This window comes from Jaculus jaculus, chromosome 1 (assembly GCF_020740685.1).
Source record: "Jaculus jaculus isolate mJacJac1 chromosome 1, mJacJac1.mat.Y.cur, whole genome shotgun sequence".
Taxonomy (NCBI): domain Eukaryota; kingdom Metazoa; phylum Chordata; class Mammalia; order Rodentia; family Dipodidae; genus Jaculus; species Jaculus jaculus.
Window position 1 is genome coordinate 162,923,574 of NC_059102.1, and position 25,383 is coordinate 162,948,956.

The 25,383-nt window shown below is 52.0% G+C and overlaps 1 protein-coding gene across 2 annotated transcripts; it reads right to left on the reverse strand.

The window, feature by feature from the left end:
- Capn1 (calpain 1) lies at positions 1-25,180 on the reverse strand. 2 transcript variants are annotated; one of them, XM_004656658.2, is made up of 22 exons: positions 25,103-25,180; positions 23,522-23,789; positions 23,298-23,367; positions 22,894-23,012; positions 20,502-20,635; positions 20,226-20,394; positions 16,067-16,150; positions 15,638-15,723; positions 15,030-15,104; positions 14,784-14,944; positions 6,810-6,985; positions 6,273-6,284; positions 4,959-5,170; positions 4,828-4,867; positions 3,925-3,990; positions 3,790-3,847; positions 2,922-2,986; positions 2,406-2,474; positions 2,146-2,224; positions 1,458-1,574; positions 1,077-1,135; positions 1-757 (listed from the first exon to the last, which is right to left on the reverse strand). In XM_004656658.2, exons 2-22 carry the CDS (start codon positions 23,786-23,788, stop codon positions 731-733), a joined length of 2,145 nt encoding a protein of 714 aa, XP_004656715.1. In that variant the 5' UTR covers position 23,789; positions 25,103-25,180; the 3' UTR covers positions 1-730. The 2 variants fall into 2 exon arrangements, with proteins under 2 accessions (XP_004656715.1, XP_045011496.1); XM_045155561.1 differs by lacking the exon at positions 25,103-25,180 and adding an exon at positions 24,484-24,606 and having other exon boundaries at positions 2-757.
- Between the last annotated feature and the right edge of the window lie 203 nt (positions 25,181-25,383).

The window sequence follows — 25,383 nt, forward strand, 5'->3', positions numbered from 1 at the left end:
CAGATATGGGGCTATTATTATTATTATTATTATTGAGTGTTTTCTGCACAGAAACATGGGACTTCCCCACCCCACCCCCCAGTGCCTCTGGTTCTCCCTAACCAGTACACCAGTCCCTGAAGAGTTCCATTTAAAATCACCCATATAAAAAAGGGGAGGAGGAAGGAAGGAGAGCCTGAGCCCCTCCAGCCTGGGCAGCTTCTGTTGGGTACGTAAAAGGAGGGAGCGGGGGACTCCAGGGCAGAGGGGACCTTAGCTTTTTCACCGAAAGGCACAGGTCACCTCGGTCACTACCCCGGTGGGGAGGAGGCTTGAACACCTGGATGCAGAGTGAGTTGGGCTAGTGGTTATAAAGTCTGCAGGTGAGGTCTGGTCGGGGATCAGCAGAAGGCCTGGCCTCTGAAGTAACGGCAGGCGACACATCAGGATGCTGGGGTGGGGAAGCCCCAAGGCAGAAATAAGCACAGAGCTGCCTTCCTGGTTGTGCCATGGGTGGGTCCAGGGAGTCCATTCTGAGTCCCTGGCCACAGAGGCAGGGAAGGCCCCACAGCTCTGCCCAGAGCAGGTGAGCAGCGGCAGTGGGGAGGAGAGGCGACAAGAAGATGAGGATGCCTTCTTGCTCCAAGGAAGGCACTTGCAGCTGACGTGGTCAGTGGTCTGGTGCGGCAGGAAGGCGTGGCTTGGCAGAAGAGAAAAGGGAGGGTGCAGCAAGGGAAGCCAAGTCCTGGCCTCATGCAAACATGGTCAGCTGTAACCACTGCAGGGAAAGGGTAGACAGGTCACAGGGGCAGTACCAGTGGCACCACGGTTAGCCACGAAGGCCTCCCTCCTCATTTAGACAGGGTCCAGCCCGGACTCCGTGGCTCACCCACCACCATCTCACCCCTCCCTGCGGAAGCTCCGCTTGCTCCTACGGGGGTTTCCAGGGGCTCGGCCTCCCCTCTTTATCTCTCCCTAGGCCCTCAAAGCCCTGACTACAACTTCCAGGACAAAGGCCCCGCCTTGAGGGCTGGTTCTGAGGCTCTCGCCCAGGAAAGATGGGAGGACATGGGGAGTGGAGTGGGGAACAGTCCCACCTTAAACAGGTCGAAGGTCACGACACCATCCAGATCTGTGTCCAGGGATTTGAAAAACCCTGTGTGTTCAAGAAAAGATGAGTGAGAGTTGGGAACTCTGTGCGACAGTCACATACAGCGGGACTGCTTCTCATCTCCCATGCCCTCCTTCAAGCTGGGAAGATTCCTGCCCAGAGAACCCCCCACCCCCACACTCCACGCACTCAATCCCCCAGGTGACCAACTATCCAAGTAGAGGTCATCACCGCTGCCCACACACACCAGCCTTCGTACATGCCCACTTCACGGTGGGCATCGGCTCTTTGCCCCCATCTCTCCCACCAGCTCATAAGGCCACGCTTGGAACACCATAGAAAGGTGGAACTGCTTTGGGGCACTCACGGAACATGGTCTCTAGCCGCACGAGGCAGCACACGAAGTTGTCAAAGTCCACGGCCAGGTCAGGCTCAGAGTAGCGAGTGATAATGAGTTCATAGAGCTTCTTGTTGAGCTTGAAGCCTAGGTAGAGAGAGGGAAGACGAGGGAGGGCTGGAGCAGGTGCGGCCAGCCAGGGGAGGGGAGGGTGTGGTCCAGGCAGGGTGCTGGGTCCTTCCTCTTCAGGGAGAGGACTGGGCAAGTGAGGGCCAGGCCCAGAGGGGAGCATCACACCCAAGTCACCCCAGGATATCAGGAGCTAGCCACAGAGGGTCCAGGGGTCTGGTTAACTTTCTTCCAAATGCCTTGGACTCGTCCTTAAGTGGGCTGGTATGAATGAGGCCTGCACCTTTGACTGGAGGCTTGAAGCCTCCCTGGCTGGCCCACCTTAGCTGCGTGGCCTAAGTTCAGCCAGGTGTTCTGAGTCTCACTTTCCTCATCTGCATAATGGGGATAATAAAAAGCCCTATCTTTGTTAGGCTGCAATGGGAGGATGGGAAGGAATGCTGGTAAGAGCTTAGCTAAGTAACCACATTGCACCCAGCACCTTTCCCCCAGGTCCAAGGTCAGCCAGGTGGGTCAGAACCCTGTTAGCCTGGGGCACAGGGGCAGTGGGGCCATGGGTCCTGGCCCTACAGGTACCACTGGGTCTCACCTGCAGACTCGATGGCCATCCTCATCTCATAGGCACTCATGCTGCCTGACTTGTCCAGATCAAATTTGCGGAAGATGGACTGGGAAGGAGGACAGAGGGTAAGGGCCAGGCCGAGTCTTCGGCTCTTCCTGCCCACCCCCAGTGCGGGTGAAGGAGGAGGAGGAGGACATGTGGGCGCAGGGCTGGGACAGCCAGGCAGGGCCATGCTGTGCCACCAAGGCCACCGGGGGACAGGAGGGCCCAGCCAGGACACCACATACCAGGTAATTTCGGATCCGGTTCCATAGGATGTTAAACTCCACCAGGCCCAGCTTCCCATTGCCATCACGCTGGGAAGCGGTTAAGAAGAAAACTGCCAAGCTTAGAGAAGGCATGTGAGAGGGGACAAGTGGGGAGGAGAGAGAGAGACAGGCTGTGGAGAAAGCAAGATGGTTCGGAGGAGAGAAGCAGCCACAGCCACATGCAATGAGCCCACGGCAGGTGTTCTGTGGAATGGCTGCAGTAGGATAGGCTGGGAAGGGGCCAACCACAGGGTTCATGGGAGACCTAGGCCTTGCTCCATTTACGCTTGATACAGGACCTCTGCCCCCATTTCCCCACTTCGTCAACTGGAAGCTATCCAGGAAGTGTTTGAACGTAGGGCCCTGCAGCATCCGCGTCTTCTTAGCCGTGTTGCATTTTCTGCACTGCTTCTGGAACAATGACCCACTGTCTCGCTCATACCTCCACCTCTGAGTTTAAACCCCACTGAGAGACAAAAGCCAAGGAGAGGATACATCCATGAGGTTCACCATGCTGCGGCACGACTCTATGCTGAAGCCCTTGGTCCGCAGGTCTTTGTCTGTAAGAAGAAACAGTTCCAGCATCTCGACCTACAGATCTTCCTGTGCCTGCCCTATGCTGGGAGCTCTGTGGGGGTACAGTCTACCCACTGCAAGCGGATCATAGCATTATCATCATCAGAAATTGTAAAGTATGCTGTGCGTGGTGGTGCACGCCTTTAATCCAGCACTCGGGAGGCAGAGGATCACCGAGTGTTCAAGGCCACCCTGAGACTACATAGTGAATTCCAGGTCAGCCTGGGCTACAGCGAGACCCTGCCTTGAAAAACCAAAAAAACAAACAACAACAACAAAAAAAAACAATGCTTAGCCCAATGAAGCAAGTGCTGAACAGAGGTGAAAGAAATTAAGTAGAAAGAGGATAGGCAGGGGCTGGTTGCAGGCTGGGAAGGGTTAGGGAAGCTTTGCCTGCAGGGTAGGGCAGGAGAGAGGTCCAGGGCTGAGAGAAGTATGTGAATGAAGGTCAGATGCAGCAAACCACGGGCCCGCTGGTCCCCATGTACAGTAACGGCTAGAAACAGGGACAGCTGGGGCAACTGCCTTCCGCTGTATGCATCTGGGTGTGAAACTGCTCTCCAAGCCTCTTGGCCTGGACTGTCTACCCGACTAATCCCCCGAGGACACAGAGGTCAGGCAGGGGAACTGGGTGGGACAGGATACGTGAGGAGTCTGGGGTGGATATGGTGGTGCGCTGGGCTCAACTAGGCCACACAGACCAAGGTGTGGGGTTCAGCCTGTACTCTGACACTTGGAAAACTTGGGGACAGCACATGGAGTGAGAGTGGCTTGTCTGGGGGCTCACGTTTGCTGATGATCCTGTTGAGGATGGTCTGCAGTTCCTTGACGCTGATCTCCAGGTCCTAGGAAGAGAGAGAACGGCATCCACGGGGATCCCCTTCCCCACCCCACTCACCGCCCCCCCAGGACCTCAGCCTACCTCTCCTGCCAGCTGCCTGAACAAAGCCTTGAAGTTCTCATCAATCTCCTCTTCTGACAGCACTTGCTGCACCCAAAAAGAGAGAGAGAGAGAATAATAGGTTAGGGGGTGCCCTTGCCCTGCCTGTGTCCACGGGAACAGCTGCTGGAGTGGTAAGAACACTCATGGCTATACGTCACTTCATTTGTCTGGACTTCACTCTTCCTTGTTTTATTTTATTTTATTTGTGGGCCAGAGAGACGGAGAGGAAGAATGGGCACACCGGGCCTCTAGCCACTGCAAACAAACTCCAGACACATGCGCCACCTTTTGCATCTGGCTTTACGTGGGATCTGGGGAGTTGAACCTGGGTCCTTGGGCTTTGTAGGCAAGTGCCTTAACCACTAAACCATCTCTTCATCCCCCTGGATCTCACTCTCCTAACCTGTAAACAGGGGATCTACTCTCTGCTTAGGACCCTTGGGGTTTAAATGATGGGTACAGGTCAGTTAGGTGATGAAAAGTTTGGGTGATCCAGATGAAGTGTTTATAGGGAGGAAGGGTGATAAGCAGATACAGTACGTTGTTATCACAAGTCCTTTGCAAACTGTGAAGTGCTGGGCAAACAAGAGACTAGTGTTACTCTTTTCTTTCTTTGTTTCTTTCTTTCCTTGTGTTTCTTGTCTTGTTTTTTTGAAGTAGGGTCTCACCCACTCTAGCTCAGGCGGACCTGGAATTCACTCTACAGTCTCAGGGTGGCATCAAACTCATGGCGATCCTCCTACCTCTGCTGGGATTAAGGCATGTGCCACTACACAGGATCTAATATTACTCTAAGGGGTGCTCAGTCCTACTGGCTGGAACCTTGGAGACAGGATACTCAGGTCCCCATCACACACCTGGGGGAAGGGAGAGCCCACTCACCTCATCAGGGAGGTTGGCCTGGATTTGGTCATCCAGCTCCCTGCAGAGTGAGGAGAAAGGGGGCCAGTTAGAGGGAGACTGGGAGGGTTGTGGGGTAAAAGCGGGGGAGGGGCTCTCAGTCCATGACTCACTCAGTCCCAGCTCTCTTCTCTGAGAAGAATCGAAGCACAAAGTCACCCTCCTTGTTGGGCTCGAAGGTGGAGGGCACCACCACGTACTCCCCAGGCGGCAAGCGGAAGCGGGTGCTGACCTCCCGCAGGTTGATGAATTGCTCCGAGCGTGCCCGAGAGGAGTTGGCCAGGAAGAAGTCACGCTTCAAGTGCACAGCCGGCTGGCCCACCAGCTAGCAGGAGGAAGGAGGCAGCAGGCTGCAGTGCCCACTCAATCTACCCACGGGAGCTGCCCCACACCCAGGCCCAGACCTCAGGCTGCAAGTCCCACGTGGGGGACTGGAGAGCAGGTCACCATTCCTCCACTCACAGCCTGCATGACCCAGGTTATTGTAACTTGATTTCCTTAGCTGTAAACTGTGGGTGTCTAACCTAAATGCAGGTTAAAAAAAAAAAAAACAAAACTGATGTGGGCTGGGGCTAAAGCTCTGTGGTATAGCACTTGCTTGGCATGTTCAAGGCCCTAGGGTCCATCACTAGTACCCTCCCTCTAAATCTGCGACGTCATTTAAGTAGTAGTCTTTGTCAGGGTAGGGTCTCGTTCTAGGCCAGGATGACCTGGAATTCACTCTGTATTCTCCAGGGTGGCCTTGAACTCACGATGATCCTCCTACCTGAGCCTCCTGAGGGCTAGGATTAAAGGTGTGCGCCACCACGCCCAGCAGTATTAATATTATTCCTTGGAGCTTTGGCAATGCTGTTAGGCTCACGTCGTCTTGTTTTCATGTTTCCAGACATGGTCTCTTGTAGCCCAAGCTGGCTTCAAACTATGTAAACTGAGAATGACCTTGAACTCCTGATTTTTCTGCCTTCACTTCCCACTTGCTGGGATGACTGCATTGTACCCCACACAAATCTAGGAAGATCCATTTGTTAACCATAACCTTGGGGGATCAGAGGTTAAGCAATTTGCTCAAGGGTACAGACCACCTAGCCCAGCTACACCCTGCGCCTAACTATCCCTCCAGTCTACTCCTGGTTAGTGCTTCCTCGGCACTTACAGCAAGACAGAGAGAGCCTGGAGTGTGTATGTTGGGTGAAGCTCTTAAGACCTGGGTTCAAATCCAGACCTCACTACCTGCTCTGGCCCTCAAGAGTGCAATGACCATTCTGCCTGATGAGCAAGTTCCGGGTGGTGGGGAGCACTGTTCAGACAGTGAGAAGGTGGCTCTCTACTGTGGGACAGGGCTGACATTATGTTCCTCCCTTCTGGATCCCACCGGGCTGGTGAGTTCTGGGGGCTGGTAAAGCACTTGAGTCGGGAGCCACACCTACCTCTGGTGGGACCTGCAAGAAAGAAAGAAAAGAGAATCATGGTTGTTTTAGGGGCTGGAGCACGGTGCATGCTGGGCAGAGGTCCTGAGTACTTAGAACAGAAGGAAGGGATGACTGGATAGGAGACAGGGGACCCACACCTGCCCTTCCACCTGAGAGAGGATCAGGCCAGGGTCTCTGTTCCTGCCATGCCCTAGGATTCCACTCGGGGTCAGATGACCCATGGCAGTGTCTCAACGCTCAGGGACTTCAGAGACCCACACCCATCTGCTGCCAGGGCTTCTAGGTGTGGGATAAAGCTATGGCCTCCCTTCACTCTGGCAGGAGTTTCTGGCACCATCTTAAGCCGGGGGGAGGCGCTGCAGGACTCAGAGGTATAATCACAAAAGGCCTGGAACAGCATCTCCCTGGGTAGGACACGGTGGCCTCGGATGTCCCCTTCCCAGGCGCTGGGGATGCACGGAGGGAGCGGCGGCCTCGGGCGCCCCCTGGCGGATGCTCGCTGGGTGGGGGAGGCTGGGCACCGGCCACGCTCACCTCATACACCGCGAAGCCGATGGTCTCCATGTCCCGGCCGAAGCGGCGCTCGCGGCGGCGGTGCTTCTGCATGAGAGCCAGCACAAAGCTGCAGCCGGACTCGCGGCTCCCATAGTCGTCTTCGTCGTCCACCTCCTCTAACCGGATTTTGAACTGGGGATTCACCCAGAAGGTGGCTGCGGCCAGAAAGGAGTTGAGGGTGAGTCAGGGCAGGGCAGCGTCCCCCAAGCCACACCCCATGTCTATTCAACAAATATCACTAAACGTCCCTGTGTGTCAGGTGACGGGAAAGCAGAGGGGATAGACAGCGTCCCCTGACTTGCATTCCAGGAGGAGGGGCAAGCTGGACCGGCCAGGGAATGAGCTCTGTGGCACAGGGCTTGCCTAGCATGCTCAGGCCTTGGGTTCAGAAAAAGCAAAGTAGAGCCCGGTGTGATGGTGCAGGCCATTAATCCCAGCCCTGGGGAGGCAGAGGTAGGAGGATCACGGTGAGCTTGAGGCCACCCTGAGACTACATAATGAATTCCAGCGAGACCCTACCTCAAAAAGCCAAACAGGAAAAGAAAAAGCAAAGTAAGGGGAGTTGGTCTGGGAACATGGTAAGTGAGCTGAGTACTAGGTACTGGGAAATTGAACTCAGTCTTGCAGGCCTTGCAAGCAAGCACCTTTAACTGCTGAGCCATCTCCTCTGCCCCTGGAATTTATTCTCAGACAGAGTCCTGTGTATTCCAGGGTGGCCTTGAACCCTTGACTCTCCTCCCTCTGCCTGTCAAGTTCTAGAACATGTTTGTAATCATGCCCAGCTGTAAGTATTTTTACTAAAATAACCAAGTGTTGGTGCATAACTCCTTTTCTTTCTTTTTTAAAAATACATTTAATATCTATCTATCTATCTATCTATCTACTTATCTGTTTATTTTCAAGAGGGAGAGAGAGAAAGAGAGAGAGAGCAAGAAGAGATGAGAGCAAACGGGCACACTAGGGCCTCCAGCCACTACAAATGACTAGATGAATATGCCACCTTGTGCATCTGGCTTACATGGGTCCTGGGGAATCAAACCTGGGTCCTTTGGCTTTGCAGACAAGTGCCTTAATTGCTAAGCTATCCCTCCAGCCCCAGAACTCCTTTTTAAGGCACAAATTAGCCAGGTGTGGTGGTTCATGCCTATAATTCTAGAATTTGGGAGGTGATGGCAAGAAGATCAGGAAAAGGTAAGCCTTGACTACATAGCAAGTTAGAAGCTAGCCTAGACTACATGAGACCCTATCAAAAAAAGTAGGGGGGGCGGCTGGAGAGATGGCTTAGCAGTTAAAGTGCTTGCCTGTGAAGCCTAAGGACTCATGTTCAACTCTCCAGATCCCACGTAAGCCAGATGCACAAAACTGAGGCAAGCACATGCCCTCTAGGTGGTGGAAGCATCCAGACTTTGATTGCAGTAGCTGAGGCCCTGGTGCGCCAATTCTCTCTCTCTCCCCCCTTCTCTGAAATAAATAAATAAAGACAAAAAAAAAAAAAAAAGGAGAGCCAAGCATGGTGGTGCATGCCTTTAATCCCATCTCTCAGGAGGCAGAAATAGGAGGGTTGCCAGGAGTTGGAGGCTACCCTGAGACTACATAGTGAATTCCAGGCCAGCCTGGGTCAGAGCTAGACCCTCCTTGGAAAAACCAATAAGAGGGCTGAAGAGATAGCTTAACGGTTCAGGCATTTAGGACTCCCATAATCCAGATGCACAAGGGGGTGCATGCATCTGGAGTTCATTTGCAGTGGCATGCCCATTCTCTGTCTCCCTCTCTCTGCCTCTTTCTCTCTCTCTCTCTCAAATAAATAAATGAAAATATAAAAATAAAGTTTAAAAATAAAAATAAATAAAAAATAAAATAGGTGCTGGAGAGATGGCTTAGCAGTTAAGGTACTTGCTTGTGATGCCTAAGGACCCAGGTTCAGTTCCTCAGTACCCAAGTAAAGCCAGATGCACAAGATGGTGCATGCATCTGGAGTTCATCTGCACTGGCTGCAGACCCTGGTGTGCCCATTCTCTCTCTCTTAAATAAATAAATAAAAAATAGTTGGGCGTGGTGGTACATGCCTTTAATCCCAACACTCAGGATGCAGAAGTAGGAGAATTGCCATGAGTTCAAGGCCTGAGACTACATAGTGAATTCCAGGTCAGCCTGGGCTAGAGTGAAATTTTACCTTGAAAAAAAAAAAAAGAAAAGAAAAGAAAAGAGGGGCTGGAGAGATGGCTTAATGGTTCAGGCATTCAGGACTCCCATAATCCAGATGCACAAGGGGGTGCATGCATCTGGAGTTCATTTGCAGTGGCATGCCCATTCTCTGTTAAAGCGCATGCCTTTGAAATCTAAGGCCCCAGGTTCAATTCTCCAGGTGGTGGCACACTCCTATAAGCCCAGAGCTTAGAGGAAAAGGTAAGAGGATTGCCATGAGTTCAAGGCCACCCTGAGACTACATAGTGAAGTCAAAAATTGAAAACCAAAAAAAAAAAAAAAATTTAAGGTTAACTGCATGCTATTGTCTTAGTAAATATAACTTTAGAGGTATATTTACTTATTTATTAATTATTTATTTGAGAAAGAAAGAGGCAGAGAGAGGGAGGGAGAGAATGAGCATGCTAGGACCTCCAACCACTGCAAATGACTCCAGATGCATGTGCCATCTTGTGCATCTGGCTTACATGGGTTCTGGGAAATTGAACCTGGGTCCTTCGGGTTTGTAGGCAAGTGTGTTAGCCTTAACTGCTAAACCATCTCTCCAGCTTTTTTTTTTTTTTTTTTTAGGTAGGGTGTAGCTCTAGCCTAGGCTGACCTGGAATTCATTATGTAGTCTCAGGCTGGCCTTAAACTCATGGTGATCCTCCTACCTCTGCTACCTGAGTGCTAGGATTAAAGGCATATGCCACCATGCCTGACACAGAGGTATAATTTTAATTTTGTTTTGTTTTGTTAGTCTGTAGCTTCAGGCTTGCCTTGAACTCATGGTGATCCTTCTACCTCTGCCTCCTGGCTGGGAGTTGTAATTTTAAAGAAGACACTACTAGATTGGGCATCCCTAGCAACTTCCAAAACCTGAAGTTTTTTGAGTGCTATTATGATATTACAAATGGAAAATTCCACATCTGACACTGGCTTGAGATCAACATGCAAGTGGACTAACAGTACCGTAGACAAATGACCTTCCAGCTATATATGTAAAGAAGGAATATATAAACCAGGCGTGGTAGTGCACACCTTTAACCCCAGCACTTGGGAAGCAGAGGTAGGAGGATCACCATGAGTTCAAGGGCACCCTGAGACTACAGAGTGAATTGCAGGTCAGCCTGGGCTAGAGCAAAAGCCTACCTTGAAAAACCAAAACAAAACTAAAGCATACATTTTGGGCTGGAGAGATGGCTTAGCAGCTAAGGAATCCATAAAGTGCAAATGAAGTTCATCTTAACATATTTCATTACATATACATACATACAAATATTTCAAGATCCAAAAGTGCACAAACTGAACCAATTCTGGTACAAGAGTAAGGAATGTTCAACCTGTACTACAAATGACAGTACACCTAGGAACAAATCTCAAGTGACACATGACACTTGGCTGCCTTGTTTTGTTTCTGTTTTGAGACAGAATCTCACGTAGTCTTGCTGAGAGCAGAGGGTGCAGGACAGGAGCACAAAGCCAGGGTGGGGCGGGGTGGATGCGGCCAAGTCAAAGCCCCAGGAAGGAAACAGGCAGTGTGACGATTCCTCAGCAATCCTGCTTTGAAGAACAGAGACATGGGTGGAGAAGTGGTTCGGGAGAGCCGCATTGTTTAAGGCAGGGGGGATTTTCCATAATAGCACAGGCGAGGAAGGATGAAGGTGTAAAACGCTTTCAGAGAGGAGGGAGAATGGACTCTTGAGTACAGGGCCAGCCCACTATCCCAGGTAGGGAGGCAGCAGGGACAGACACAGATGCATGCAAGCAGATCAGAGATAGACAGGGGATCTGGAAGTGGGCTCTGAGATATTTTGTATGTGGAGGTCTCTCTTGCCCTCCCCTTTCCTTTCTGTTTTATTACTTTTAATTTTTTAAAAAAATATTTAATTTGCATATTGATCTCAAGCCGGTGTCAGATGTGGAATTTTCCATTTGTAATATCATAATAGCACTCAAAAAGTTTCAGGTTTTGGAAGTTGTTAGGGATGCCCAATCTAGTGGCGTCTTTTTTAAAATTACAACTCCCAGCCAGGAGGCAGAGGTAGAAGGATCACCATGAGTTCAAGGCAAGCCTGAAGCTACAGACTAAGACCCGGCCTGGAAAACAAAACAAAACAAAATTAAAATTATACCTGTGTCAGGCATGGTGGCGTATGCCTTTAATCCTAGCACTCAGGAAGCAGAGGTAGGAGGATCACCATGAGTTTAAGGCCAGCCTGAGACTACATAATGAATTCTAGGTCAGCCTAGGCTAGAGCAACACCCTACCTAACAAAAAAAATTAAATATTGGGCATGGTGGTACATGCCTTTAATCCCAGCACTTGGGAGGCAGAGGTAGGAGGATCACTGTGAGTTCAAGGCCACCCTGAGACTAATTAGTGAATTTCAGGTTAGCTTGAGCTGAAGTGAGACCCTAGCTTGAAAAACCAAAAAAAAGGAAAAGAAAAGAAAAGAAAAGAAAAAAGAAGCCGGGCATGGTGGCGCACGCCTTTAATCCTAGCACTCAGGAGGCAGAGGTAGGAGGATCGCTGTGAGTTCGAGGCCACCCTGAGACTACGTAGTTAAATCCAGGTCAGCCTGAGACAGAGTGAGACCCTACCTCGGAAAACCAAAAAAAAAAAGAATTTAAGGTGGGCATGGTGGCACACACCTTTAATCCCAGCACTTGCGAGGCAGAGGTATGAGGATCACCATGAGTTTGAGGCCAGCCTTAGACTACATAGTGAATTCCAGGTCAGCTTGAGCTAGAGTGAAACATTACCTCAAAAAACAAAACAACAAAATAATTTAATTTATTAGAGAGAGAGAATAGGCACTCCAGGGCCTTCTTCCACTGCAAACAAATGCCAGACATATGCCACTTCATGCATCTGGATTTACATGGGTATGGAGACCACTTTGTGCATCTGGGCTTACGCAGGTACTGGAGAATCAAACCCAGGCTTTGCAAGCAAGTGCCTTTAACCACTGAGTCATCTCTCCAGCCCTCCCTCTTTTTCTTTTTTTTTTTGGGGGGGGGCTTATTTTTTGTCACTGTTCTTCTGTTTTGTTTTGTTTTTCAAGGTAGGGTCTTGCTCTAGCCCAGACTGACCTGGAATTCACTATGTAGTCTCAGGGTAGCCTCGAACTCATGATGATCCTCCTACCTCTCTACCTCCCGAGTGCTGGGATTAAAGGTGTGCACCACCATGGCCCCCCCTTTTTTTTTAAAACCAAATTTTAAAAATATTTTGTTTGTTTGTTTGTTTGTTTATTTGAGAGAGAGAGCACTAGGGACTCCAGCCACTGGAAAGGAACTCCAGACTCATGAGCCCCCTTGTGCATCTGGCTTACATGGGTCCTAGAGAATAGGACTGGGGTCCTTTGGCTTTGCAGGCAAATGTCTTAACCACTAAGCCATCTCTCCAGCCCTGTTTGTTTTTTTTTAAATTTTTTTTTGGGGGGGGCAGGGCTTCATGTAGCCCAGGCTGCCCTCAAACATGCTCTATAACTAAAACTGTCCTTCAACTGATCCTCCCAAATGCTGGGATTAAGGCATGCACCAACACATTCAATTAAATGCAAAGATCCCCAACACTCACATGAAAAGCTGCAAATGTCTGTAATTCTAATACACCTATGGCCACAGGAAGCAGAGTGAGGAGAATCTGGAAGCTTGCAGGACCAGCCAGTCTGGTGTTCCCAGAAGCAAATGGTCTTAAGGTGGAAGGCAAGGACCAACATCTCCAAGGTTGTCCTCTGACATGTGTGCCCATAGACACACACACACACACACACACACACACACACACACACTCACACATACACACCACAAACACACATCAGTGAAGCACAGATGAAAATAGAGAGGTGGAGGAAAGAGTGGGAAGTTACTAACTCGTAGCGGAATGGCAAGACCCATGCAAGGCACTCATTAGAGGTTTGTGGCTGTGAAGTTACAAGGAAAATACCACCTCAGTTGTGTGATTTCTCTCCAACCACAATCTACTGAGCCAGTGGAGAGCAGGGTTCAACTAGGACTGTGGTTGTGCTGGATGACAAGGGCAGAGAGGAGGGGCAGGAAACTGGATATATGCAGGGATAAGATTAAAATGATGACTCAAGGGGTTGGGGATTTAGTTTAGTGGAAGAGCACTTGCCTAGAAAGCCCACAGCCCTGGTCCTCAGCACAGGGGGTAAAAAATGATGACTCAGCCAGGCGTGGTAGCACACGCCTTTAATCCCAGCACTTGGGAGGCAGAGGTAGGAGGATTGCAGTGAGTTCAAGGCCAGCCTGAGACTACATAGTGAATTCCAGGTCGGCCTGAGCTACAGCGAAACCCTATGTCCAAAAAAAGAAAAGAAGAGGAGAGGAGAAAGGAGCGGAGAGGAGGGGAGGGGAGAGAAGGGAAAGAGAGGAGAGGAGAGGAGAAGAGAGGAGAGGAGAGGAGAGGAGAGGAGAGGAGAGGAGAGGAGAGGAGAGGAGAGGAGAGGAGAGGAGAGGAGAGAAAGACACCTTATATTAGCCTCTGGCCTCCCTCCACACACGTGCATGTACACCTTGGCGTACACATATATATGAATAGAGAGAGAGAGAGAGAGAACTGCGTAAGAGGGCTGGAGATGTAGCTCAGTTGGTAAAGTGCATGTATAGCATGCACAAAACCCTAGACTTGCTGTTCAGCACCATGTAAAACTGGGTGGGCGGTGCACATGAATCCCAGCACCTGGGAGGTAGTAGGATCAGGAGTTCAAGGCCATTTTTGGTTACATAAGAAGTTCTGGGCCAGCCTAGGCTATATGGGAGGGGCTGGGGGTGTGTATGGTGGGGGGAGAATAGTAAAGTGAGAACTCAAAGCTGGAGCGATGGCTTAGCAGCTAGGGCTCTTGCCTACAAAATAGCTGTGAGTTCAAGGCCACCCTGAAACTATATACATAGTGAATTCCAGGTCAGCCTAAACTAAAGTGAGACCCTACCTTAAAAAAAAAAAAAAAAAAAAAGAAGAAGAAAGAGGGGCTGGAGAGATGGCTTAGCGGTTAAGCGCTTGCCTGTGAAGCCTAAGGACCCTGGTTCGAGGCTCGGTTCCCCAGGTCCCACGTTAGCCAGATGCACAAGGGGGCGCACGCGTCTGGAGTTTGTTTGCAGAGGCTCGAAGCCCTGGCACGCCCATTCTCTCTCTCTCCCTCTATCTGTCTTTCTCTCTGTGTCTGTCGCTCTCAAATAAATAAATAAATAATTAAAAAAAAAAAAAAAGAGGACAGGGAGAAGGCTGGTGGGAAAGGATACAAGGGCTCCTGGAAGGAGGGGAAACAACAGAAAAGTAGTCGGACTTTCCCCCTTATTAGCACCTAGTGTAAGGTCCAAGGCAGCAAGTCCAGGGTGGCTTTTTAAAATTTATTCACTCACTCATTCATTCATTCATTCGTTGACACAGGGTCTCAGGTAGCCTAGCCTTAGACTTCTGGTCCTCCTGCTCCCTCCTCTCAAGTACCGGGATCACAGCTGTGTGCCATCACGCCCAGTTTATGGGGTGCTGGGGAATGAACCTAGGCCCTTGTGCATGCTAGGCGCTACCAGCTGAGCTACATGCCCTCCCTCCCAATGTGGCACTTTAGCAATGACAAGGGTGGTTGAGACTGTGCTCTTCAAATGAATTGGAGAGCTTCGCAGGCATGACCAGCTCTGCCTTACAAGTAAGGAACCAGGTCCAGTGAGGTGACATGCCTCACCCCAAGTCCTGCCCCAACCCCCACGTGCCCAAGCCAGCCACTGGGATCAGGTCACCTGGGTAGTTCCGGCAGCCCCCCGCGGTGCTCCCCCGCCGCCAGGTGCCCTCATAGAGGGTGGTGTTCCAGTTGCGGATTGTCCGGCTCTTGAGTGCATCGGGGGTGAGATTGCAGATCTCCAGACGGGTGAACTCACGCATGAAATCTCGGAATGACATCCTGGAGACCCAATACACGGGTGAACCACATCGTCCAGGCATGGGCTGGGGGCAAGGAGGATGGGAGGGAGGGAAGGGGAGCTCACCAGAACTCCCCATCTTCCATCTTGATCCGCAGCTGCTCCCGTTCATAGGGGTCCACGTTGTTCCACTCGGAGGAGCTGTGGGGAGCAGGGCACTGCCAGGGCCACAGAGCACTGTCCCGCCTGACTTCTGTCTCTGGGCCTTGTCTTCCCTGGCATGTCTTCCCACAGCCCAGGTCAAGAGGCTACATAGGGGCCAGCCCTGTGCACCCCATTCCATGGAACTGTCTTTTCCTTGTTGTTGTTGTTTTGAGACTCTGTAGCCCAGCCTGGCCTGAAACTCACTATGTAGCCTAGACTAGCCTCAAATTCATGGTGATCCTCCTGCCTCAGTTTCCTAAATGCTAGGAGTATAGGCGTAAGTCACCATGCCCAGCCAGAGGTTTGTCTTATTAGGGCCAGGTCGGATGCCTTGGCTATATCCAAAGGTTGGCCCAGATCCCCCCAGCCTGGACTGTGTCAGGGCTAACCCTTAAAATCAAAAACACAAGGTGAGCCCCTCTGCTCAATCCTAAATCCACCCCTGGCTCGCAAAGCCTCAAGTAAAAATGTTAGGAATACCTGCGGGCTTCCCCAATCCTCCCAGCCAGTACCCAGTGCCCGTCCCTCACCTGTCGCTCCAGGCTCCGGTCCACTCCACCTCGCCCCAGGGGTTCCGCATCCGGATGAGACTCACCATCTGTCCTCGGTAGTTCACCTGTCCCCAGAGCCCGTGTCATTGCCATGCACTTTGACATCCCATCCTGATCTGCCTCCCCCATCAGTTTGCCCTGTTCAATACTCAGCAGGGCCCACAGCCAATGTGCCCTGAAGTCTGTCCTCCAGGCATTTAGAGCCTAGGGAGGCAGCCGTGCACAGGAGCTAGAGCTAGTCAGGGCAAGCACGGGTAAACATCAATACACATCTCAGCGTGACTGCTCCAGGTCATGAGGTCCAAAGAGGAGCGAGCACCTCCCATCACCCTGGTCAGATGCCAGAGATGGAAGGACAAGTGTCCGGTGGGAACAACTCTGCAGGCACAGGCCCACCCAGTGCAGTACCTGCCTGGCACCTGTCACGGAGTACGCATGGCCCTTCACCAGCTTTTTAAAAGTGACGGCTTCCATGTCCAGGACACTGGAGATCTATAGGAAACAACATAGACATGCACTTTGGTCAGTGCTCCTCTCCAGGAGCGGTCCCTCCTGCACACATACAACAGTTGTTGGGAGTGGCAGCCAGGGTCCTGGATCCTGTCCAGTTCATCCTCACACATAGAAGCGGCTGTCACTGGGTGAAACCCAGGCATCCACTAATGCCTCCCTTGGGAGGAAGCCCGGGCACCCCACTGACACTGCTACTGGCCAGAGGACTGGTCACATTGTGTGAATGTGCATGTGCACACGTGGCAGTCAGGCATGTGCCCCAGAGGAACTCAGTGAAGGGGCAAGCAAGAGGGAAAGACAGGATGGAGGCAATTGGAAGAGGTCAAGGGGCTCAGGTCAGGGTTGAGGAGTGTAGCGATGCTGGAAGAGTGTTTATGATCCACAATAGCAGTGCTTGCAATTTCCAGTGAGTAAGTTTCTTAAGCATGTCGCAAGCAAAACTAAAAGACCAGAGGGCTGAAGAGATTGCTTAGTGGCTAAGGCACTTGCCTGCAAAGCCAAAGGTCTCAAGTTCGATTCCCCAGAACCCACATAAGCAGATGCACAAGGTGGAGTTTATCTGCAGTGGCTGGAGGCTCTACATTCATTCTCTCTCTATCTGCCTCTTCCTCTCCCCCTCATTTTTAAATAAATAGGTAGCTGGGCATGGTGTTGTGCTCCTTTAATCTCAGCACTCAGGAGGAAGAGGTACGAGGATTGCTGTGAGTTCAAGGCCACCCTGATACTATATAGTGAATTCCAGGTCAGCCTGGGCTAAAGTGAGACCCTACCTCAATAAAATAAAATAAAATAATAAAATAAAATAAAATAAAATAAAAAAATAAAATAAAATAAAATAAAATAAAATAAAATAAAATACCGGAGGTTGGTTGTTAAAAGCGCTTAGTTGAAAAGCTTGCTAGCCTAGGTTCAATTCCCCAACCACCCATGTTAATACCAGATGCAAAAATTGGCACAAGAATTTGGTGTTTGTTTGCAGCTGCAAAAGATTCTAGTACATCTCCCTTCCCCCTGCATATCAAAAAGTAAAAGACCAAGGCTGGGTGTGGTGGCGCATGCCTCTAACCAAAGCAGTCGGGAGGCAGAGGTAGGAGGGTTGCTATAAATTTAAGGCCATCCTGGCACTACATAGTGAATTCCAGGTCAGCCTGGGCTAGAGTGAGACCCTACCTCAGGAAAAAAAACAAAACAAAACAAAACAAAACAAAACACTAAAACATCAAATAGTAAGCAGCAGATTAATAATAGAATGTCAAACTAGATACTCACAACATCCAGCAGAAATTACTAGAGAAATTGAGTGTGGTAGCACATATCTTTAATCCCAGCACTCAAGAAGGTGAGGTAGGAGGATTACCATGAGTTTGAGGTCAGCCTGGGCTAGAGTGAGAGCCTACCTCGAAAGATTAAAAAAGGATAAAAAGAAATAAAAATGATGTGAGAAGCCTTCCTGAAACAGTTGGGTAGAGTCCCAATCAAGGGTCCCTGGTATAACTTCCTCCCCTTGGGGAGGCTTCCTGTCATTTCTACTAGATGTTGTATCTGATGAGATGTTTTATTATCTGTTGCTTGCTATTTTATCTTTTTTTTGTGGGGGGGTTGTTGAGGTAGGGTATCACTCTAGCCCAGGCTGGCCTGAAACTACAGTGATCTTACTACCTCTGCCTCCAAGTACTGGGATTAATTGTGTGTGCCACCATTCACAGCCTTCAACTTTTATTTTTATTTTTATTTATTTATTTCTTTATTTGAGAGCGACAGACACAGAGAGAAAGACAGATAGAGGGAGAGAGAGAGAATGGGTGCGCCAGGGCTTCGAGCCTCTGCAAACGAACTCCAGACGTGTGCGCCCCCTTGTGCATCTGGCTAACGTGGGACCTGGGGAACCAAGCCTCGAACCGGGGTCCTTAGGCTTCACAGGCAAGCGCTTAACCGCTAAGCCATCTCTCCAGCCCTTAACTTTTATTTTTTAAATGTTTATTTATCTATTTGCAAACAGAGATAGATATAGAGAAAGAGGAGACAGAGAAAGAATGGGCATGCTAGGGTCTCTAGCCACTGCAAACTCCAGACGCATGTGCCCCTTTGTACATCTGGTTTACATGGGTACTAGGGAACTGAACCTAGGTCCTTTGGCTTCACAGGCAAGCGCCTTAACCACTAAGCCATCTCTTTAGCCCAACTTTTTTTTTTTTTTTTTTTTTTTGGTTTTTCGAGGTAGGGTCTCACTCTAGCTCAGGCTGACCTGTAATTCACTATGTAGTCTCAGGGTGGCCTTGAACCCACAGCAATCCTCCTACCTCTGCCTCCCAAGTGCTGGGATTAAAGGTGTGCGCCACCATGCCCAGCTTACTTTTTTGTTGTTGTTGTTGTTTTTTTCAAGGTAGGGTCTCACTGTAGCTCAGGCTGACCTGGATTTACTATGTAGTCTCAGGGTGGCCTTATTTCGTGACGATCCTCCTACCTGTCTGTCTCCAAGTGCTGGGATTAAAGGTGTGCGCCACCACACCCGGCTTTTTATTTTATTTTTTACATGTATGTATGTGTGGTGTGTGTGTGTGCAGATGCATGTGTTCTGTGTGCCCACATATGGAGGCCACATAACATTAGGTGTTCAGCTATATCACTCATGTATGTTATTTCATTCAGCTGGTTTCTCTCACTGGACCTGGAACTGTCATTTTTTTGTCTGTTTGTTTTTCAGTTAGACTGGTTAACTTGTGAGTCCCAACCATTCTTCTCTCTCGGTTCCTCACAGTTAACAGGCATTGGGTGGGCCACACCCAGCTGTTTACATGGGTGCTGGGGATCAAACTGTCCAGCTACAGAAATTGCTCAGTGGTTAGAGGGGCTTGCTTGCAAACTCAGGCTGTTGCATGCAGGCCCCTCGAGCTTGCACGTTGAGCACTTTCAGCCACAGAGACATGTCCCTGGCCCCTGTTCTTTTACTAATTCTTGATTATACTTAATAAACTCACTCATTTAAACTGGAAGCACAGCTACTAGAGGTCACTCTCCAGACAGAGCAGTGTGTCACATTAAGTAAGGATCAGGGAGGTTTGGAGGTGGTCAGGGGAAGAGGCAGACAAGGTGAGAGCAGAGAGGAGAGGGAGGGCGGGGCTAGCAGTCGATGGGAACACACTGGAGGCTGGTGCACTGGATAGTCCTCAGAAATGAGAAGAGAGGGCTGGAGAGATGGCTTAGCGGTTAAGGCATTTGCCTGCAAAGCCAAAAGACCCAGGCTGGATTTTCTAGGACCCATGTAAGGCTGATGCACAAGGGGGCACATGTATCTGGAGTTCCTTTGCAGTGGCTGGAGGCCCTGACATGCCCATTCTCTCTCCCTCTCTCTCAAATAAATAAATAAAAATAAATGAAATGGGCTGGAGAGATGGCGTAGCGGTTAAATGATTGCCTGTGAAGCCTAAGGACCCCGGTTCGAGGCTCGATTCCCCAGGACCCACGTTAGCCAGATGTACAAGGGGGCGCACGCGTCTGGAGTTCGTTTGCAGTGGCTGGAAGCCCTGGCGCACCCATCCTCTCTCTTTTTCTCTCTCACTCTTTCTCTCTCTGTTGCTCTCAAATAAATAAACAACAACAACAACAAAAAAGTTAAAAAAAAATAAATGAAATGAGGAAAGAAAAGATGGGTGAGGTAGCACAGGCCTTTAATCCCAGTAGTCAAGAGTCTGAGGTAGGAGAAGCCCTGTGAGTCTGAGGCTAGACTGGGGGCTACAGAATGAGTTTCGGGTCAGCCTGGGATAGAGTGAGACCATACCTCAAAAAAAAAAAAAAAAAGCCGGGCGTGGAGGCAGAGGTAGGTGGATCGCTGCGAGTTTGAGACTATATAGTGAATTCAACACAAGTCTGGGGCACAGGACACTGCACATAAAGGTAAGCAAGCAGGGGGAAGTGATGGATGGGTCTGGGTGAGCATCCAGGCGCATAGAGTGAAGGCCGGAAGGGGGCGTGGTTTGAGGATGGAGACTAGGGTTGAGGGGAGGGGTCGGCTATCAGAGGAGCTTTGGGTTAAGGGTCGGGGTGTCACACTCACGTCTATGGAGCAGCCCATCAGGGAGCCTCGCTCCAGTGCCTTGAGGATGATTTGGTAGAGGTCACTCGGTGCCTTCCGCAGCTCATACCACTCGGTGACCCCGCCTGTGAAGTCCTCAAAGCCTTCCGAGGTGCTGCCCCCCGAAAGAGCCTCGTAGCTGCCATTAACCCTGCGGGCAGCTCCAGGTCAGTGCTGTGGCATCAAGCAGGCCCAGGTAAGAGGGCCTGGAGCACCCACCCCCGGGGGGCTGGAGCTGTCCCCGTGGTCCCTACTCACTTGGCGTAGGCCTTCTCGAGCAGGGCACTCCAGAACTCGTTGCCCTGAGCGGAGTGCACGAACACCAGCTTCCCGTCCTTGGTGGGCAACAAGTCATCCACGACCACGTCCACCCACTCCCCGAACTGCCACAGCTGTGGGGGAGGGGACGCTCTGAGCACTTGCTTGGGGTTTCCCAGGCCTGAGCTCCACCCTCACTTGCGTACCCACACATACGAACACAAGTACACACGTGCACCCATACACATACACGTGCAAAAACTGCATCTATATTTAACATGTACAAATACGTTTCTTGTCATTATTCCCTAAACAATATAGCATAACAATTATCGACCTGACATTTCCATTGTATTAGGTATAATCATGCAGAAATGGCTCCCAAACTCCCCGCCCCTACATTATTATTATTTTTCTTTCTTTCTTGTTTTGGTTTTCCGAGGTAGGGTCTCGCTCTAGCTCAGGCTGACCTGGAATTCACTATGTAGTCTCAGGGTGGCCTTGAACTCACAGCAATCCTCCCACCTCTGCCTCCTAAGTACTGGGATTTGTGCGCCACCACGCCCGGATTTTTTCCTTTTTCTTTTTTTTGAGGAAGGGTCTCACTCTAGTCCAGGCTGACCTCAAACACGATCACTCACCTCTGCCTCCCAAATGCTGGGTTTAAAGGTGTGTGCCACCACTATGGTCTTTTTTTTTTTTTTAAACTGAGTATTAAACCCAGGGTCTCATGAATGCTAGTGAAATGCTGTACCAACAGAACTCTATCTTCTGCCCTAGAGACACCTCATACAGGAGGATATGTGTGGGTTTTGTGTGTTTGTTTGTTTGTTTGTTTGTTTGAGGTAGGGTCTCACTCTAGCCCAGGCTGACCTGGAATTCATTATGTAGTCTCGGGTGTGTGGGGTTTTTGTTTGTTTGGTTTTTTGGTTTTTCGAGGTAGGGTTTCCCTCTAACCCAGGCTGACCTGGAATTCACTATGTAGTCTCAGGCTGGCCTCGAACTCACAGGTATTCTCCTACCTCTGCCTCCTGAGTACGGGGATCAGAGGCGTGCGTCACCATGCCCGGATGTGTGTGGATTATCTACAAACATTCCTACACTGTTGTATAAAGAACTTGAACTTGGGTAGATTTTGTTATCCACAGAGCCCTGGACTGAATCTCCTGAAGATATGGAGGGATTATAAAGGATACATGGTCCTAGGTAAGTTATCCTCTCTGAGCCTCAGTTTTCCTAATCATGACAGGGAGGAGCGGCGCCTCCTTGACAGGAAAGTTAAAATCACGCAGGCATCATCTATAGCTGGTACAAGGCGCCCCTCAGGTACGGAGGTGGAAAGCCCCCGGGTCTGAGTCCCACCACCAAACAATCCCTTTTTAAGCCATGCTCTCCATCTCTTCCCTGCCCACTCTAGGCCTGCGCGTGGGAGCCGGTGGGAGATGCGCGATGACAATGTGGCGTCCAGACCCTCTGACCACAGGATGGGAGGGGCTGGTCCCTGCAATCACGAGATTTGTTCGGAGATGCCAAGGGGCGGGGGCGCGGGGTAGAAGCAGGGGTGGGGCTCGGCCCTGGCTGCCCAGGGCCAGAAGCTTCCAACCGAGCCCAGGACGGTGACCCGGGCCAGCCCAGAACAAAGGGAGAAGGCGACGAGGCGGGCTTAAGGAACTCGGGCTCGGGAGGGGGCCTTGAATGGGCCAATCAGAGACTGGGGAGGAGTGGATTGGAGGATGGAGGAAAAGGGGCGGGGGAGGTGGGGAATCCACGCCCCTGCGGACGCGAGTCAGGCAGGTGTGGCTGCTCCGGCAAGGTGGCCCAGGATATGCAGGGACCCTTAACTACGCCGGACGAGGAGACTCAGGGAGACCTCCAGGCATGGCTGGGACCACCAGGGCAGGGCGGCCTCAACCAAAGTTTCTGGGGTGTGTTTTTCCCATCACCACCGCCTCACCCAGAGAGTACGGTACTGTAAAGGTGGTTTAAACAGACTTAATCCTGAGTCTTTGCTAGACTCTGTCAGACGTTAACAACGCACAGGATTTAGGAAATGCAAGACTGAGCAGTGGAGACAACCACGTATTATCTTCAGAACACTCCTTTTTCGGATGGGGAAACTGAGGCCCGGGTGGAGGATAAAAGATCCTTCAAAACACTTTCTCCCTACTAAACACAGTCTGACCCAGGAAGATGCCAGCTGAAATACCTGCAGGGCCGTTCACACCTGAGTGATCAAAGATGGCACTGAGAGGTCAAATACCTTCCAGAGGGAGGGCTGCCCCCGCAGGGTGTGGCCCTGGCCATCCCATCTCTACAGTGCTCGGGGTCATCCTTCCACATCTCCCCCAGTGCCTGATACTTTTCCTCCTGGGGGGAGTGCAGGACCCTTCACCTGGAAATGGAAGATGCCGGCATAGCCATCCTGGAAGCTCTGACCATGGGGAACCACTCGGTGCAGCAGGGTGTCATTGAGGGTGAGGGAGGCGATGGCAGCCAGGAGCCAACAGTCCCCTGAGATGGAAAGGACCGGTGTCAGGCCTGCTGTGTGGATCCGCCCAGGGGAGGTGGTGTGTTTGTACCCATGTTGGGGATAACCCGGGGTTCCCTGGATGGGGTGCCCCTCAACTGCCCTCAGAAAAAGAGCCAGGAATCTGGGCAAACCAGCACTAGTGCTGATAGGCAAAGCCTGTCTGGGCTTGCAGGAGGGAGGAGTTGGGGCAGTGCCCAAAGGAGCGGGAATGGGGAACTACTATGGAAAAAACACCCCAAACCCCACCCCTGGGGGGGGGCGCCTACCCAGTGCTCCCTGGCAGATGTCTGTACGGGTGGCTCCATCCACGATGAATTGGGGGTTTGACAGCAGCTCCTGCAAAACACAGGATCCTGTCCCTCCGGAGTTCCTTCTCAAAATTGGTACCCAGACACCCCGACCCCACTCAACACTAGGCCGATTCCCAGCCCACTCCTCACCCATGATAGGAGGGGGTCAGCCGAATTCCACCCAGGGTGGCCCTTCTCACCGTGGGACGCTTCCACTTGATGCCATAGGTCTTGGAAGAATTGGGGCCCAGTTCCTTGAAGCCTAGGCTCTGGGGCACTGGGGGAAAGGCCTCATCTCGGAAGAGGGCCCCACTTTGCAGGCAGTGCGCCCGCAGCTGCTGGTAATCCTGGCCCATGTACTTGATGGCGTTCTCATGGCGGCCCAAGCCCAGCTCCTTGGCCCTTTGCTTCTGCACTTGGGCTGACACACCGGTGCAGTACACGGGCGTGATGAACTCCTCCGCCATCCTGAGGGACAGCGGGACCTGCTCCGAACCCAGACCTTCCCAGAAATAGAACCTCGCTGCTGCCTGCAAGGGCTGCTGTTCTGCCCCGTCCACCTTTGGAATCCAAACCCAGTTTTCCTGCCTCACTGCCCCTCTTACCGAACCCAGCGCACTCAGCCACCTTGCTAAGTCCCAGAGTCTGGCTAAGGATGCCCCCTGGCCCGAGTTAACTGACTACTACCACCTCTCCTTTTTCCCGTTCTCACTGTCCTGGGCTGGCAGCTCTGTGGTCAACTAGGGGACAGGTTAGGGCGGAGACCCTGTCCCAACCCAAGGAGCTGTGAAGGTGTGTGCAAGGACCCCGGGGAAGGTCTCCGACCCTGATGGCTTGCTTGTAACCCCCTTCCCTAGATAGGCCAAGTAGTTAGCTCACTGGCTCCCTTCCCCTCGCTGAAAACTGAGAACTCCAGGCCCAGAGGGTCTCCACCCCAGACCCGTGAGACAAGGCTGGGAGGTCAGCCCCGCTGGCCAGTAGCCCAACTCCTGGAGACAGGGCTGAGCACTGGCCGGGAGGAGCGACTGGGTGGTGTTGGTGCTCCCTACCCTTCACCCCTGACTCAGGCAAGCAGAGGACACAGACAGGGGGCCCGATCTACAGCAGCCCTCCAACAATGGCCCCGGTCGGCCCGTCTCAGGCCCGATACCCAGCTCCTTACCTGGGGGAGGGGAGTTAAGGGGATCGCCGAGGTCCCCCGCGGCTGGCTTCCTTGGTGGCAGCTCAGGGCAGGGCCCAACCAGGAAGAGCGCTCCTCCCCGCCCTCCTTCACCTCCCCTCCTCCCTGGTCCCTCCCTCCCTTCTTCTCCTCCTCCTCCTGGGGCTGCTTCCCCGTTTCCTTTCTGATCTCTCTTATCGCTAAGGCTCCTTCTTTGACTATCTCTTACTCATGGTGTCTCCCCGTCCCTCCCTCCCGCCGCAGGCCAGGGGCCAACTCGGCAAGGAGGACAAATTGGTAGAAGGCAGAGTTGTCCCCAGGGAGGGGCCCGGCGCCCGTTCGGGTGAAGAGGGCTGGGCCCTGACGGAAGGACACCGCCAGGCAGGGCAGGGGGAGGGCAGGGCAAGGGGGTATTTTTAACTGGGACCTCAGCTCGAGTTGCAGGAGCCTGCCGCCCCACCCCACGCCGCCCTGCCCGCGGGTACTGGGGGGCGATCGCGCCCCGGAGGCACCGCCCCGCAGCCCCTGGCCCGCTGCCCCCTCCCCCTCCCCGGGGCGCAGCGGGGCTGCAGCTGTCCCCTTCCCCTCCCAGCTGGCTCCCCGGCCGCGGGGCTGAGATTACCTCGGGCGGCGGCGGGCAGCTGCTGGCCGCGAGAGGCCCGGTTGGCAGCGAGAGGACCCCTGCCGGACGCTCGGTAAACCGCAGCCCCACCCCGGTCGGTGCCGCCGCAGCCCCGCTGCAGGACTGGGTCGGTTCCCGGCCCCCGCACCCCGAGACTTAGCTCCACCACCCCGCTCTAGCGGTCCGGTTGGTGCAGGCGGGACGCAGGGGAGCCGGCCCTGCAGGCCTGGGGCTCGCTGCGTGACCTCGGGTAGGTCGCCGGCCCTGCTCTGACTTGATTT

Bases quoted from the DNA above. Each gene is read 5' to 3' on its own strand.
- Capn1 (XM_004656658.2), bottom strand. From the start codon at position 23,788: ATGGCGGAGGAGTTCATCACGCCCGTGTACTGCACCGGTGTGTCAGCC. The intron at 4,868-4,958 runs GTGAGTCATGGA...CTCACTCTGCAG, and splicing joins GAGAAGAGAGCTGGGACTGA to GGAGCTGGATGACCAAATCC. The intron at 1,575-2,145 runs GTGAGACCCAGT...CTCTCTACCTAG, and splicing joins GATGGCCATCGAGTCTGCAG to GCTTCAAGCTCAACAAGAAG.